Source organism: Prionailurus bengalensis, chromosome B4, assembly GCF_016509475.1.
Source record: "Prionailurus bengalensis isolate Pbe53 chromosome B4, Fcat_Pben_1.1_paternal_pri, whole genome shotgun sequence".
Lineage (NCBI taxonomy): Eukaryota > Metazoa > Chordata > Mammalia > Carnivora > Felidae > Prionailurus > Prionailurus bengalensis.
The window spans coordinates 6,436,695-6,454,044 of NC_057358.1; the positions used below are offsets into that span (position 1 = coordinate 6,436,695).

The following is a 17,350-nucleotide window of genomic DNA, read 5'->3' on the forward strand; positions in this document are numbered from 1 at the left end:
GAAAATCTATGAAGGCTGCACCTGGATTTTATGAAGATTATCACAAAAGCCACTCAAAGCAGAGTTAACGGTCTTTCCCCCCCCCCAAGAAGATTCTATAACGTGTCGCAAAACATTTAAGTGTCTCTAGATTTAATGCCCCTAAGGCAGAGCCTAAATTCCTCCTCCTGAAATTCAAAATAATGTAGGTCAATTCAGTACACCCGAGTTCATCGGAAAGAGAAGTCTCTCTTCCAGGACTGCCGAAATGAGCGATGTTCGAAGCTGCTGCTCCTCTAGCACCTCTCAATACGTGCTGCAGCCTCACGACAGCACCCCTTACGCGGCGTTCAATACTGCGATATTTTGTCTCCGTAGGAAAGGTACCGCCGTTGGACAAATAGGAAAAAAATCACTAAGGGGCAATGTTCCTCTTCCTCCCACGTACGGGTCAAACGTTTTCAATGGAACCTCCATGCGGTCAAGTAAGTGGGTTTTTTACTCTTCACAAGAGGAAAAACCCAGAAAGCCCAGGGGCACCTGGGTGGCTCGGTCGGCTAAGCGTCCGGCCTCGGCTCGGGTCATGATCTCGCCGTTCGTGGGTTCGAGCCCCACATCGGGCTCTGTGCTGACAGCTGGGGGCCTGGAGCCTGCCTCGGATTCTGGGACTCGCTCGCTCTCTTCCCCTCCCCCGCTCGTGCTCGGTCTCTCCCTCAAAAATAAACAAACATTAAAAAAAGAGAAAGTTGGGGCGCCTGCGTGGCGCAGTTGGTTAAGCGTCCGACTTCAGCCAGGTCACGATCTCGCGGTCCGTGAGTTCGAGCCCTGCGTCAGGCTTTGTGCTGACAGCTCAGAGCCTGGAGCCTGTTTTGGATTCTGTGTCTCCCTCTCTCTGACCCTCCCCCGTTCATGCTCTGTCTCTCTCTGTCCCAAAAATAAATAAAAAAACATTGGGAAAAAAAAATTAAAAAAAAAAAAAAGAGAAAGAGGGGAGCCTGGGTGGCTCAGTCGGTTGGGCAGCCGACTTCGGCTCAAGTCACGATCTCGCAGTCCGTGAGTTCAAGCCCCGCGTCGGGCTTTGTGCCGACAGCTCAGAGCCTGGAGCCTGTTTTGGATTCTGTGTCTCCCTCTCTCTGCCCCTCCCCCATTCATGCTCTGTCTCTCTCTGTCTCAAAAATAAATAAACGTTAAAAAAAATTTTTTTTTTAAAAAGAGAAAGAAAGCCCAGATGCTAGCAGGCAGCACTCGCAAACCCCATGCCTGGACGATCTCACGTCCTCTCTTCCTGAAACCTCTCCTTGTCATACTGTCCTTCGAGGACCACAAGAAGACAACCCAGAGCCTGAAATGCGGGTCCCCCCTCCACTGGGTTAATTTATTCGTGACAGAACGCAAAACGGGAAGACGCCAGCGCCCTCTCCTCTCATTTGTACCGAAGGAAGCGGCAAAGTTGTGAAGATCTGAGAAGTTGTCGTTTTACGTCAGAAGCATCCGAAGCAACACGGAGCGTCATGACGGAACGCTCCCCCGCACCCCCCTCCGCCCCCCCGTAAATCTGTCCTCATTAGCGGCTGCTCCGAGAGGCTGCCGTGATCCCGCACGCCTGGAACCCGGCACAGACAGACACTTTCTCATTGTAAGTTGCTATGTAAGATCCGGCTAAGGAAGTCACTGTCGTATCTGACAGAACAGGAACACGCTGCCTTTCCAATCCAGCTGGGCTGACTGTTTTGATTGTATCAGGGCTGGACTTAATAAAAGTTCTGAAAACCGGCGAAAACACCGCAAAATTAACGCCCCCTGTCATTTTGGTACCTGGGGCAAGTTTCTGGCTTATTTGGGGACAGGGGAGATTTTAATAGGATTTAAGATTTTTGTATTTTTCCTATTTTCTTATCCATCAGGTATATCTGGGATGCACTGAATTTTACAGAAGAGTGTCTCGGGATAAACACTCGTTCGGGTTTTTGGCCACCACTGTTCCTATGAATTAGCCTTACAAGAAAATGTTCTACCTTAGATGGTGTCTCCCTTAGATAAAGCAGAAAGCTATGGAATGTTACACTGGAAAAAAAACTTGATTTTCTTCTGCACTACAGGGGAAGTTCATTTAAATATTTCTCGGGAAGGACGAGATATGTGCCTCTTCGTATAAATAAATGTTCTCCCTGTTAACATGTACTTCCTCTAACTTCTGTGAGTTAGCAGATGATCATCAGATCCCAGACGACTTGCGCCGAATCTGAAATTGCAGACGTGCTCAGCGCGCCTGGGGGGGGCTCAGTCGGTTGAGCGTCAGACTCTTGACTTCGGCTCAGGTCGTGATCTCCCAGTTCGGGAGTTCAAGCCCCACGTCGGGCTCTGTGCTGGCAGCACAGAGCCTGCTTGGGATTCCCTCTCTCTGCCCCTCCCCTGCTTGCATTGTCTGTGTCTCTCTCAAATAAATAAGTAAAATTTAAAAAAGTATCATTTCCCAAATGTCACACATCTAAACGCTATTTTATTTAGGACACCGTTAGACAAGAAGTCGATCGGGAAGATCTACTCTACTGCAAAGCTAAATGAATATGAAGGGCCAAAAGTCAAAACAATTATTAAACAAAATTATCTTGACAAACGGATCTTCTTCCTTCTGCCTCCTGAACGGACAACCGTGTTCAACCTTATCTATCCCGTGGGTGCCATCAGTTTCAGAGTTTGAGAAACCTAAAGCAAAGCCAAAATATCACCTTTCCCATTAGTCTATCTGCAAATAAAAGAAGTGCCCAACCACATGTCAACCCCCAGGCCACTGGCCAAAACCAATGGTTATCTTTTACCGCGACCAGCAACCAGGGCAAAGAGCACGTGTGTCTGGCATTAACTCCCCACGGCATCAAACAGGAAGCGTTGTGAGTGAATCATGTATGATAATGGCAAGGGACATCCTCTCTTTTACAGTTCTTCCCCTTCTGATCAAATCATCTACTGGCCTTAAAACATAGTAAGTTCCGATTCGGAATGCCTAACACGATAAAGTATTAGCTAAACAAATCTCTCCTTTGTTTCTGGAGTCCCCAGGCTGAAGGCGGCTCTGGGCCACAAAAACGCCAATAAGTCTACGTAGAGGATGACAGCCTTCCATTCGTTCCCATTTCTTTGGGCCGGGTCACAAGGAACAGGGGCAACGCTTGCAAGCAGCAGGCTAACCATCGCCAAGAGCACGGTTTTGCAGAACGGAAAACACATACTTTGCCTTCAGTGTCTCCTCCTGGAAATTCCAGTGTGGATCATCCACCAGCTGTAGTTCTCGCAATACCCTTCCGGGCTTGTAAGCTGCATTGATTATCATGCTGAGAACCTGTCGGGGGAAAAAAAAAAAAAACCAACAGAACCGCAATGAACTTCAGTGGCATCGCTGCTGAAACAAGAGCACCGCGAAGACCGCCCGCCCGAGGAGGAGATGCGGCTGCTGACACGTCCGTTAAGTTGGGTGGAGTGTTCTCCGTGGGCTGACACGGATTCGGCTCCGCACCAACGGGATGAAAAGGGTGGTGAAATCCCGTCCCTCGGGCGGGCGTGTGAACTGCCTGCCAGCAAGGACAGTAGACTGTCCTTAGCATTTCTGGTTGTAGAAACACAGCTCTATTCCCTCCAAAGAGCCGCCAGTTAGCATCAACGGGATTACCCTTCAGTAAGATCAGCTACCGAGAACATTTGATTTTTGAAAATAAGTTTCAAAGGGAACCAATAAGAGAGAGGCAGCCGATTCGCGCCAACAACCCTGAACAGACTTCAGGGTTGAAGTCTGAAACTCACCTGGTGCTGGCATTTGAAACTCACCTGGTGCTGGCGATTTACGGACATTTCATACGAGGACGACGCTCTCAGAGACGCGAGCGTTTCAAAAGACAGTCTGGGTATTTAGTACCATCCGATGGCATATTTCCTCAAACCTCCCCCTTATTCCCAATTCCCAAGTCCACGAAAATACACATGTGGTCGCTGCCTCCCGTGGCACCCCAGAAAGACCGGACGCCGCCCTCTGCGAGCCCCAGCTCTGGGAAGGTAACATGCTCCTGTTTAACCTTGAGTGCCAAGAGCAAGGAATTCGGCTCCCTTGGGGGCATTCCCCTCTCCGTAAGCAGATCCTGGTTAACCATGAACTTTTATGAGTTCCGGCACGTTCAACGGCGGCTGTCACTTGGTCAGGATGCTTACCGGATGTGAAGGTGCAGCACAGCCTATAAGGGACCACGAGACCCACGGGGTTTAGTTCCACAACATGCACCTGGGTGACGACCTGCCGGGTGCCAGCCCCAGGAGCACAGGTAGGTACGGGACAGTCCCCTCCCTCCCCACCCCCCTTCCAGGGAAGGAACAAGGCAGGCACTGGGCTCACATTGCACGTAGCAGAGCGAAACACCTCTGAGAGGGGGAGGAAAACACCTTGCTGAGATGAGACTCTGGCACCATTGCCAAAGTGCCCACTGTTTACAGAGGAGACAGCACAGTACCCATGAGAGGATGGAGACAAAGGTATGTCGCTGGGCTTTGCATGGTCATGGTGTTCGCGTATGTGACGTGTTCCTGAACACAACTGGCATGGCGGGCACCCTGATTTCATTCCAGTAAACGATTCTCTCTCGTATGGTAACAGAAGAGTCTATCTTCAAAATGTGCATTTTTTAAAGTTTATTTTGAGAGAGAGAAAGAGAGAGAGACAGTGCAAGCAGGCAAGGAGCAGAGAGAGAGGGGGACAGAGGATCAGATGCGGGTTCTGTGCTGGCAGCACAGAGCCTGATGCGGGGCTCGAACTCATGAACCGTGAGATCACGATCTGAGCTGAAGTCAGACGCTTCACCGACTGAGCCACCCAGGTGTTCCTCAAGATATTTTATACCATGCAGTCCGTGTGGCAAGCGTCTTTTCTTAGCCGGGGTCATGCTCTACTCCGAGGGCCCCCTGAGTCCCCGTCAAGAGCACCTGGTTCAGCCAAGGCACTAAAGGGCCAGGACGAGGCCGTACGAGCAGTTTTGGTGAGCTTACGTTTTCGGTGTTAGAATAACCGCCTGATTTTACTGTTTGCTGTCAGTACAATTTACAGAAATCGAGTTTAAAAAATAAATCCAATTAGAACTGGCTGAAATAATGCACGGAGTATTTATCAACAGACAATAAAATTTAAACCGATTCCTTCCATTGTGTTTGGTGAGGAAGGCCCAGAGCTACATGTTATTTGCTGCAGAGTGAAATGCATTTTGAGACAGTGAAAAGAAAATGCCTTCCAGAATTCAATTCAGCCCGGGAACGGGCAGCCATTAAATTGTCAAAAGCGTCCAATATTGAATAATTTTCCCACGGCATCTCCAATGCCGCATCATGCACTGCCACATTCAACAGGCTCTCCATAAAACTTTGGGACTGTGAGCGGAATAATTCTGGTGCACATGACATCTTAGGGCATCACAGTTACCTCCAAGAAAATAACTGAGTTGGCGGCTGGTAACACCACGCAGAGTCAGACTGAATTACTGTTCCTGGCAAAACATCGGAACTCAGTGTGCCGTATTATGCCCTTGATCAGGAAGGGTCGTGTGCAAGCTGCCCCCAATTAACTAAGAGGATGTGAGGTGTGAAGTTAATAAACAGTATGCCCAATAAACAGGCAGAAGGGAGTCTGAGTAACTCCAGGAACGCCTCCCGGGATCTCTTGCAGTTCATGAAGTGTCTGTGCAGAAGCTACCTTACACACAAGTCTCAGTCGATGTGTGATCAAATCCCAGCTCCATCCCGTAGAAGCCATGAGTCCTTTACGCTCACTACTCCTTTTGCTGTTAGTTACAAAAATCTGAACGACAGAAGTAATAACCAGACATATTTTACCAAGTGGAGAACTCTGTTGCTTTGGCCGAAACCGACCTCTCGCTTTATACGGATCCTCTACGGAAGGCTGGCCCCTCCTGGCCGCCCACCACCCTGGAGGGGAGGTGCCCCCTTCGTCCCAGCAGCAAGGCCAGGGAGCCTCCGTGCTCTCCTGGTGGGTGGTCTCTCCCCCAACTCAACCCCCCAACAATGAACCCCAGGCTTGGTCGCTTCAACTTGACAAAAGACCACTCCCCCAAAGAGGCTATAATTTTCCAGAATTTCCTACCTCCCCCTGGAAGACCGAAAGGAGAATCCCACCATACCCTGAATCTTCGTTCACCTCAGTCACCAGAAACTCAACACTTTCAGAACATTCCTTGCCCCTGGAATCCGATTCCCAAATGGCTCTGCATTTTCCCCTTATCTGATCCAATCTCAAGTTCCTCCGTGCACCCCGAACCCACCCCTTCTGCCCTCTGGGTTCATGGTCCACCATCAGCAATGTATCTTACAGCCCACAACACTTTCTAGAATATTCTTGTTCACCGTGTGGTGCTCTGGACTGAATTGTGTCCCTCACCTTCACCCCCATTTATGTGTTGAAACGCTAACCTCCGTGGGATGGCTTTAGGGATGGAGCCTTTGGGAGGAGAGTAAGGTGTTCCATGAGGCCACGCGATGTGGGCCCTCATGATGGAGTGTACCCTTGTGAGAGCTCTTGCTCGCTCTCCCTCTCCCCCTCCGTGTGAGGACACAGCGAGGAGGCAGCCATGGGCAAAGCAGGCAGAGAGTCCCCGTGAGCACCCACCTCTGCAGGCACCTGGTCCCAGCCTCCAGACCCACGAGGCACACACGTCCGCGGTCTGAGCAGAACCCGGTCGGCAGGCCCATCCTGTAAGATGACAACTCTCTCTTCATCTGTCATCCACCTGCAGCCACCTCGTTCGTTCTCTGTTCTCTTGTTACGGTGGAAGCCTCCGGAGCTGTCTGCACTTGCTGGCTCCCCTGTCCCCTGCAGGGCTCTCTGGGGCCCACCCAGCGGCCCTTCCAAGCCCACAACTTGCCCGCATCGCCAAAGAACGGCAATCCTTGGTTGTCTTCTTGGCCCACCCTGTCTGTGGCTCCACACAGCAGGGACGCTTTCTCCTCTACCTCCAAGACTCCGGCCTGTCCAGGCCCTCGTGCATCCCAGCTCGCTTTTCCTGGGTCCTCCTGTGCGTCTCCCGCAAACGACGGTGAGGCTCGGCCCTCAAGTTCTCAGACTGGCTACGTTCACTCCCCGGCGCACCTGGCTTTAAACGCTCTCCATGCATCAGCAAACCCGCGGTTCCCAAATTTGTATTTCCACCCTAGACCTTTCCCCAACTCCAGACACATATAACCGTCTCCACTTGGATGTTTCACGGGCATTGTGTTCGAATCAGACAGATTTCATCTGCCCTATAGCTTTTTCTTCTCGGCAACTTTCCTCTTCTGACGGCGACTTTCCAGGCCTCTGTGAGCTCTGCTATTCTCAGTCCACAACTGTTCACCAAGAAACCCTCCCTGTATCCAGAGTGCGTGGCTTATTGGCTTACTGCCCACCCCACTAGATCATCAGCACCAAGAAATCAGCGGCTTCTTTTTGTCTGCTGCTGTATCTGTAACAGCTACAATTACACCCGGCAATAGCTGGGGTTCAATCAATCATTTTGGGCATTTGTTCAATGAATTTCAACGTGAGCACTGAAATTAGTTAAAATTCTTCCGTACATCTAGAAATTAAGGACTAATTCACGGCACGAATTTACTTGGGGCCGTAAAATATATAAAATATGTGCGGATGGAGGCTTAGGAAGTAACATTTGCTGCTGAGGCCCTTTCCTAGAAAATCCTATTCTACAGCGTGATAAGAGAGTTCCAGAGACGTATCTTACCTTCTTTACAGGCAAGTGATACTGAACAACAAAAAGTGCCTCACTTCTCCTCTGCCAAGCTTCCCAGACGTTGCCCGGCAATCTGCTAAGTCTTGCTTCACAGGTTATGATCGTGTCACGGCCCACAAGCCTGGTGCATTGTTCTTTATGGGCTGGTGTTCAGCATAAGCATAAAACAACGAGGGGGGCCTGGGTGGCTCAGTCGGTTAAGCGGCCGACTTCGGCTCAGGTCACGATCTCGCGGTCCGTGAGTTCGAGCCCCGCGTCGGGCTCTGGGCTGACGGCTCAGAGCCTGGAGCCTGTTTCAGATTCTGTGTCTCCCTCTCTCTGACCCTCCCCCGTTCATGCTCTGTCTCTCTCTGTCTCAAAAATAAATAAACGTTAAAAAAAAATTTTTTTAAAAAACCAATAGCAACAAAACACCAGAGAGGATCGCCAAGAGGCCTGTCCCCATCTTAGACTTTGTTGACTGACTTGACTAGATGTCACCTAGGCAAGATGCCACCCCCCCCCCCACACACACACATCATCTTCTCAACTCAATTATACCGATAAACACACGGCTGCTGTGGAGAAGTTACCTTTGTGCACAGTATGGCATCATTATGTCAACAGTTAAGACTGCTTTGGATTTCTTATTTTCTGGGTTTCTACATGAAGGCTTTAGAGTTTGTAAGTAGAAGTCTGTCATGACAGGTAGCCAAGAAGAAATGCCCAAAGATCTATAACGATGGGCAAATTCAAAGAAGTCATCACAGAGCCCCCCGACTGGGGAACATAAACACTGTAATCAAAACCCAGAGGCTGAAGGCACTAGCCTAACGGGTCGACCACGTGGCGGAAATATGAACTGCAAGCAACAAGTGAAGCCAAATTCCAAACTGCCAGGCCCCACTGGAAACTTCGGAGTTCGTTTGAAAGGGGGTATGGGGGAGTGGGTAGGGGTGCTCACGTTGCTACTTGCAGGCCAGCCTCTCTGGCAGGGCTGCGGAGGACGGGCCGGTGCAGTGTGGGGACTGAAGAACTATAGGATTCTTCGGGATCCTCTTGCTCGAACCCATTCCGCATGTCGGGGAAGCAGAGTGTAGGCAGCACGCGGCCCAGATCCCTCAGTCACGGCGTGTCTCCACACACGCCTTCTGCTTTAGACGCAACGTTCGGTTATTTCTTTTCTTTTAATGCTTATGGATTTATTTTGAGAGAAAGAGAGAACACGAGCAGGGGAGGGGCAGAGAGAGAGGGATTTGACGTGACCTGACTGGCTTACATTTGGTGCACTTCCCGGAAGTCTCAAAGTCAGAGACGGCTGTTAGGAAGACGTCCACCGTTCCTGCCAGCCAGGGAGAAGGGGGTTGGGATATCAGGTCCTGAGCCAGACCACAGGAAGCACAGTGAAAGCGAGACCAGGAGGGACACCCAGGGGGACTCAGAAAAGGGGTCTCTTCCTGTCCTCTTACCGCCCAAGCAACACACAGCACTGCTTCCAGATTGAAACACCGCCACCCACTACTCCTACTGCCCTGGAGAACACAGAGCCGGGGTGTGATTCTACTGGCACCAGGCACGGACTTCTGCAGCGTGTCTGCCCCTGGGTAGGTCTGTTAGGGTGAGACAGGCCAAGGGGGGGAAGGAGAAGACAAGGCCCCTCCTCCGTCTTCAGGGAGACTGTCGCCTCACTAAGAAAGGGGCCACGTCCCTTGCTCATCACGACCGCCAGCTCCAAGGACAGTGCCCACCTGGCACACGGGGATGACTCCCGAGTTCTCGGGGCCCGAAGGAATGAACGAGGACGGCTCCCAGGGCTGGAAGGGTTATCTGGTGTAACACATGCTCGGTAAATATCTGGTGCGTGTTGCACGACTGAACACCCCTGTCCCCGAGAGACGCCGGAAGGGCTGAGGGTAGGTGAAAAGAAATACACACGGACCACGGCGGCACCCTGCCGTCTCCCGGTCGCTCTCTTCCGCACGTTCTGAAGCCAGCGAGCAAGGCCACAGAGGCAGACGGAAGGGAAGAGAAATCTCATTCAGTGCAGGTGGATGCCGCAATCTCCTCTGTGACTCCTCTGCAGCCTGGTGGCCGGCCAGCGAGCTGCCCCAGACTCCAGCATCACTGGGGCCCCCAATCATTTCCACGGTCACTTTCTGCAGCGTTAAACTTGTCACAACCTAGTCTCCTAAAAATCCAGGAAGGCTTGACTGATCGTGCCTACACCTTTGCAACCCCTGACCGGCTGTCATGAAGAGCACCAAAGTGACTGTTTTAGATAGACAGTAGACGAACAGACTAGAAAATGATAAACAGGGGCGCCTGGGTGGCTCAGTGGGTTAAGCGTCCGACTTCGGCTCCGGTCATGATCTCACGGCTTATGAGTTCGAGCCCCGCGTCGGGCTCTGTGCTGACAGCTCAGAGCCTGGAGCCTCTTCAGATTCTGTGTCTCTCTCTCTCTCTGCCCCTCCCCTGCTCACATTCTGCCTCTCTCTGTCTCTCAAAAATAAATAAAAACATTAAAAAATTAAAAAAGAAAAGAAAATGATATATAGATGATAGATAACATTGATGGATGGATAGATGAAAATGATGGACAGGTGGGTGAATGGATGGACAGGTACATGATAGAGATGATGATGGACAGATACAGGATAGAAAGATGGATGGATGGGCGGGTGGATGGGTGGATAGATGGGTGGGTGGTTGGATGGCTGGATGGTTGGGTGGGTGGGTGGGTGGGTGGATGGGTGGATAGACGGGTGGGTGGTTGGATGGTTGGATGGGTGGGTGGATGGGTGGGTGGACGGACAGACAGGTAGGCGGGTGGGGTGTCTGTGTGCACACATGTGCGTCTCTACCCCACTCATCAGGAACACCTTCCCTGCCTTGGTAGAGCTCAGTCTTACGTATTTTATCTTACAAGCGTACCCCACTGCATTCTGCCTGATGTCAATGTCAGATCCAGGTCGGGACGAGCACACAGCTTGCAAGGAAAGAAAAAGCCACAGAAGCTTATCACTTTGGAAAGTCTCCTTAGTGTCCAGTATTCTGGATGCTTTCTCCTCAGCCTTCTATTAAGCACGAGGAAGAAGAAAAAAGGGAAGAGAGAGTCAAGGGCCACATCTGTACCTTTTCATAGGAAGCGCACTGATAAATGTTCATCACTCTTTTTTTTAATGTTTATTTTTGAGAGAGAGACAGAGAGAGAGAGAGAGAGCATGAGTGGGGGAGGAGCAGAGAGGGAGACACAGAATCCGAAGCAGCTCCTAGGGTCTAAGCTGTCAGCACAGAGCCTGACGTGGGGCTCAGACCCACAAACCGTGAGATCATGACCTGAGCCCAAGTCAGACACTTAACTGAGTCCCCCAAGCGTCCCTACATGTTCACTAAAGGACTGAACACACGCACACTGCCAAAAAGCGGCACGTGATGTGTTTTTACGTTGCTGAGCCAACACACATCCCAAAGTTATGTGGAAAACATAAAAAAAGATTCCTAGAGATTCCCCACTGGAGGGACGTTTCTATCCTTTATTGCTAAAAACAGAGGTTACATGTGGGCAAATAATTTAAGCCAAATAACGTTTCAGAAAACCACACGTGCTCCCGAAATGTCTGTAAGCCACCCTGGGATGGCACCTCTACACCCGTGCATGTGACAGTCACCAAAGAAGCAAGAGAATCTAACTTGTGAGCTGGTGTTCTCAGAGTCACTTCTGCCGGCAGGGCCTGGTCGGTGTCGTCCCGTGTCATCACTTGTCCGTTTCAGAAGCCGTGCTTGTCATTGCTGGACACACGGACACGAGTAAATGCACCAGGTGGCCCTCTCTCCTCCTCCTGGTGTGCTCGTGCGGGCTCTCCTTCACACACGGACACAAGCACACAGCAACCCCCTTACTACGCTGCCCTGCACAGGCCTGGCCACTCAGGAAGGAGATTGCACTTAAAGAAGGAGGAAGCAGAACTTTTCCCAGCACCTTTGCAGCATGCTCGGAGGAGGGGGAGCATGGTGACGCACAACCTCGTAAACCGACCGAGGGCACACAGACCTGCAGCGGACGGGTCTTGGGGACACCCTGGGGTACTTCGGCAGGCGTGGGGGAGGAAGCATCCGGGACAGGAAAGGACGACCCTGGGTGACAACGAGCACACTGAGCATGAAGGTTTGATTTATGACAAACACAGCCCCCCGGGGGGGCTCGTACTTATAGGTCCCACCCCCACGGGTCTGGGCCCAGGGCTCCCACAAGATGGCCCAGGCTGAGGGGCCATCCACAGGCTCGACCCGTCCCCTCCCTGCAAGACCTGCTCTCCTGGGTCCCTCGTGGGGAGGACGGACCTGGCTGGGCCGCTCACCGGCTGTGGCTCCAGCTTCTCGGAGGTCAGCTACCCACTCTGCTGCCGCCTTTCTGGAATCGAGGCCGGGGGCCTGCACTGAGTCCTCAAAGCCTCGCTCGAGTCTGATGTGCGGGAGGCTCCCTGCCCAGGAGGTGAGCGGACACGCCGACCCTCCCCCCTCTGGTGGTCCGTGCTCCGGGAGCTGCCTCGTGCCACGTCCACGGCCGCTCCGTCCACACCCGCACGCGTCTGCTCTCTCTGAGCAGCGTGGACGAGGAGAATGGCCACGGCCCGGCCATTTCCCGAAGACGAAAACGCCTGTGACCGCTCACACCGCCGATGGCCCGAAAAGCAAACGCGCTCCCTCTCTGCTCCAGTGACCTCATTCTCTTTAAGTAAAACGGAATCTGGTGCTAGAAGGAAGCGCATCAGCATGAATACTGGCTTGCTGGAACTTGACAATTTTTCTGGAGCTCACAGAACTGAAGAGCTGGCTTTTCCCCCTTCTTCTTCTCTTCCTGACTCATGCAGTTTCTGAACATCAGCGAACAACTGGTTCCGTCATCAGAAAACTGCTCGGCCCGGCTTTCACGTTTGGCTGCTGGCACCTGTCGCAGAACTGATCAGGGGGAACCGCCGTGGACTCCGAAACCTCGTGCGGGACAAACGGCCAGCCCCCGAGGAGGCCACCGCGTCTGTAACGGAGCCGGCAGGCGATCCGGGACCTCGTGTTCATCGCGGGAACGTTCCGTGACAAACGGTTTTGCCGGCAGCTTCAAAGGCTCCCGCCGGGTCGCCGTTACTTTTGCCGGCCTCCCTGTTCCTTTCTGATCCGTCCTGAAAATAACAGGCCCAGACACAGGCAGGCCCCACCGTACCAACACCCCGTCACGGGCTGGACGGCAGAGGGTCAATGCTCGGTCCAAGCGTGTGATTCGCATCGTGACACAGATCCTGACACGGAATCCCGCTTCGGTGTCTCCTTCGATCCAGTCCAGCATCTGGAGGGATCCGAGGTCAGTGCCACCTGATACACGGCTGACCGGCGGTCCTTCCATTTATGCACCACCACGGCCTTTCAGGGGCGTCCCCTCCGCCTCAGCACCGTCTTTCTGTAGCGACAAACGTCTCATCTGTGAGACAGGCCCACCTGCCAGGCAGGCTGGGCCTGACCTGCACCGGTCTCTCTCGGGACGCAGCGCCTGCCTGCTGGAGGGGAGGGGCTTCCCACGAAAGCGGGTCCAAACTGCTGAGGACGGCAGGGCCCACGGGGACTCTCGATACAGGTCTGTGCCCAGTGTCCGTCCCTCGAGGTCCTTACACCTGTGCCGGAAGCCCACTTTCCCGATCTTGCCTGCCTCCGTCCCAGGGCACCACCCCCAGCGCTTCTGGGTGCAGGCTGCCCACTCCTCTGTCCCCACAGACTGCGGGGACATCCGCGTGACCTCCAAGCACCCGTCCCAGCCCCGTCACGGCACCCGAGACGCCCCCCCACTCCGCCGTCTTCACTCGCCCGCTTGTCTCTCCCACTTGACCGGAAGCACATTTAAGGACAGGAACCCCCTTCCGAACAATTTCTCTGTGACACGCTTCTGAATAAACGACCACGACAGCGGCCTGATCGGAGTTTCTTCACAGCGTTTCTGCTCAGCCGCAACCTCCGTCTTCCCTCTTCAATGGATTTCTGTTTTCTAAACGTATAAAGTCTCTCGCTGCTGGTTCCGCAGGCGGCCTGGAGAAGCAGACGCGCTCTGACTCCACGAAAACTAGCTCGTTCTCTTGAAGTGGAAGGGAGTCCGAAACCACACGGATGTTCTCGCAGTGAGGAGGCCGGCTCTGGCACAGTGTCACCCGGGGGGATGGGGGGGGGGGTCCCCGTCCTCCGGAGTGGGAAGTCTACATCCCTCGGGACGCCAGAGAAGGTCTCCACGTACGGACCGCCAGCTACTCCGTCCCGCCTCACGCTTCAGGCCCACCAGATTTCTCTCTTTCGTTTTCAAAACGGGACGTCCTCTTGTACACCTACGGGTTGTCCCCAGCCTGAGGGTCCATGCTCCCGCCACGCGGGACCACCTGCCTTTCCTGGACGCCGCCCCGAACATCGACCCGTGCATCCGAGGCTCTACTCACTCTGCCCAAGCCACATCAAGTGTCACTTGGCATTTCCTTGTCACTGCCTCCCCTGTGCTCCCGGAGCGCTCCGCTCCCGCCTTGACCGAGCACCCCCTTAACCTCACCTCTAGACTCACACCATCCCCCCGTCAGGGCCACGAAGCCCAAACAGGCCGAGGGCAGACAGTGCTGCTGTTCTCCCCAGGGCCTCGTGCGGTGCCTGGCTCCAAGAGGCTGCCTAACGCACTCGGATGGAAACACGTTCTTCGTGCTACAGTAGCAATAAAGAAGGTAAGTGTGGGGTCCTCTTTCTTAAGACGAAGCACTGATACGTACGAAAAAAGCAGAGATAGCGTTCCAAGAACGGCTCAGAAATGCTTCCAAAATTCCAACCCCTCTCCGCACCGGGTCCACGGTGAGGCCGTAAACACAGACCAGAGAGGAAACCCTCCATCGACGTAATTAGGACGCACCTCTTTATCTGCAGGTGGATCCCCAGAGGCAGGAAGAGAAATGGGAAACAATACCGTCAAGACAATGCGTGGCCAGGGCTCCGCCCGGGACACAAACGTCACGCGAGCGCCTGGAGCCCATGGTGCATTCAGCAGGCACCTCTTACATGCAAGCGCCCCGCTAGGTACGGCCGAGGAAGGGGAGAGACGTCACCACTCCCGGCTCGGCTGGGGAGTGTCCGTCCTCACAGCACTTCCTTCCGTCCACCAAAGTTTACTCACCTCTCCAGAGAACCTCCGGTCTGCACTCCCAGGCCCTCCCCGCCCCCCAACACAGCCCACCTCCCCTGAGTTCCCGAAGCTCTTGATTCAAACCCACCGCAACGTTTCCCGGCACTCAGGGGAGGAAGATCTATCCCTCCCGCCGGCCTGTTGAGTCTTTGACTCACCCATCCTCCATCCTTGTCTGACCAGCTTGGGCCCAAGGACTCCAGAGCCGGGGCTTGGAAAATGTCACCTCAACGGATTCACATTTCCGTTCTCTCCTTCAGAGAGTCTGCCCACATCTTCGACACCCCGTGGAAATAAGCCAACTCTGACCACTGTCGAACATGCTTTACCTCTTTCAGAACCAGCACGCATTTGCCGGGTCCCACGGACTGAGGTAGCTCTGCGATTCTCCCTTTGTTCAGGTAAGGGCCCGAGAAACACCTGTGGTTGATAAAAAGCTGAGGACAGCAGTATTTCCCGTTAACAGTACCTGCAGGGAAGAGAAACACAGCGGATGCCTTAGGATCCAACAAAAAACCGGCTTCCTCCACTTAGTTGTCAAAATTACCAGAGGCACGTGGCGTCTTGACATCGGAATGTTTTATACCCACACCAGCTTGGAAGTTCTGGTTATTTTTTTCTACCACATACGTGAACTTTTCTGTGTATTATGCAGGATTCGAGACACAGCAAAAGGTGTTACAACCAACACAGTGACAAGTGACAACTAATGTATCACTAGGCAGCTAAGAAAACGTATCACTAGGCTACACAGCTAAGTTCCCCTGGGCTTTCCACCCCAGAAGTGCCCCCCCGCCAACCTTGTGCTCCCCTTCCCCGAGTCTGGTGTTTGTCATTCCCATGCAGGTCTATAAACTTTACCACACATACGGGTGTTTGTGTGTCAACACACAATGGATCGTATTTCGGATATTTTTAAAATGCAGCAAAATCTTGTTTGCAAACATAATTCGTTCTGGAAACATGCTTGTAATCCAAAGCACTTGTATATCAAAACGAATTTCCAGAACCACTGGCTCAGTTGTGATCATGTGACGTTCGGCATCACATACGACTCGTATGGCAAGACATCACTCGTTTATCAAGTTAAAATTTATTAGAAATCTTGGCTCGTCTTGCCCGTCACTCGCAATCCAAGGTTTTACTGTATTCCCTAAGTGGTTTTCTGCAGCATTTGGTTTGTTTAACGTGAAGGTTCTAAGATCCATCCAAGTTGGTAAACGTTTATCCAGAAGGTTCATCCGTCTTCCACTTCTGTGCGTGACTCCATTACATCAATACAGCACAAGCTAGTTTTCCATTCTCTTACTGATGGACGTCGAATCATTTCCACTCTCTCGGTATTACCGACAGGGCTTCAGTGAACACGGCTGTGAAAATCTGCTCCTGCTTATGGGCAAGAGAGTTTTCCAAGTATGTAACAAGGAGGGGAACTGTTCAGCCCTGGGGTCTGCAGACTTCCGTTTTATTACACATGGTCAAATCGATCTCCACGCGGACTATCCCAACTTACACTCCTCTCAGCGCTGTGTAGGAGTTCCTGCTGTCCCACGTCCAAGCCCACACTAGGTATGGCTGCCTCAGTCCCACGTCCAAGCCCACACTAGGTATGGCTGCCTCAGTCCCACGTCCAAGCCCACGCTAGGTATGGCTGCCTCAGTCCCACGTCCAAGCCCACGCTAGGTATGGCTGCCTCAGTCCCACGTCCAAGCCCACGCTAGGTATGGCTGCCTCAGTCCCACGTCCAAGCCCACACTAGATATGGCTGCCTCAGGCCCATGTCCAAGCCCACACTAGGTATGGCTGCCTCATTCTGACATTTTAAAACCATTCTGAAGTTTGAATTCTATACAACAAAATTAGACCAAAAAAAATTATGCCCACAGCTGCACACACGTGGAAGTTCCTTGGTAGGATTACCCTAGCCAGACCTCAAGAAAAAAACAGTTTTAGTGAGTCTACTCATAAAAATGCTCTCCTCAGTACACCCTGGACGGATAGGGTTCCTCCATGGCGTATAGCTTTTAATCCTGGAAGAACTCAGAGTGGGTTTCGTTCTAGATACAAAACAGGATTCTTAATCAGATATATTATTCAATGTACAAACATGTCTATAATCAGCTTTGTTTGTCAAGGGGGAATTCCCATGTGTGTTTCCAAAGGTTATTTAGAAGATGTAGGACTTTACACGTTAAAAGACACGTACTATTCGTGCTCAGGTTTCAAACACAAGAGGGCTTTAAGGAACAACTCAAGAGCCCACGGGGACTTAAGTATTAACCGTTAGCAGAAAATGCAGGTGGGATGGCATAAAATGTCAAAAGCAGGAGTGCGTGCTGAGGATATTTTCAATGCTTTTTCTTTCCACGTGACCACTCACAGCATACAACCTTAACTGGCTCCTCATTTCCAAGTAGCACTTGGA

The 17,350-nt window shown here is 52.3% G+C and overlaps 1 protein-coding gene across 3 annotated transcripts in view; it reads right to left on the reverse strand.

Annotated features, from left to right (window-relative positions):
- SFMBT2 (Scm like with four mbt domains 2) overlaps positions 1-17,350 on the reverse strand; it is a 230,144-nt gene that overhangs the window by 24,700 nt on the left and 188,094 nt on the right. For all 3 annotated transcript variants that reach the window (XM_043563399.1, XM_043563398.1, XM_043563400.1), the window contains 2 exons: positions 15,255-15,394; positions 3,210-3,319 (listed from right to left, as the gene is read on the reverse strand). In XM_043563399.1, the coding sequence (XP_043419334.1) occupies positions 3,210-3,319; positions 15,255-15,394 (250 nt within the window). The remainder of the gene's footprint in view (positions 1-3,209; positions 3,320-15,254; positions 15,395-17,350) is intronic.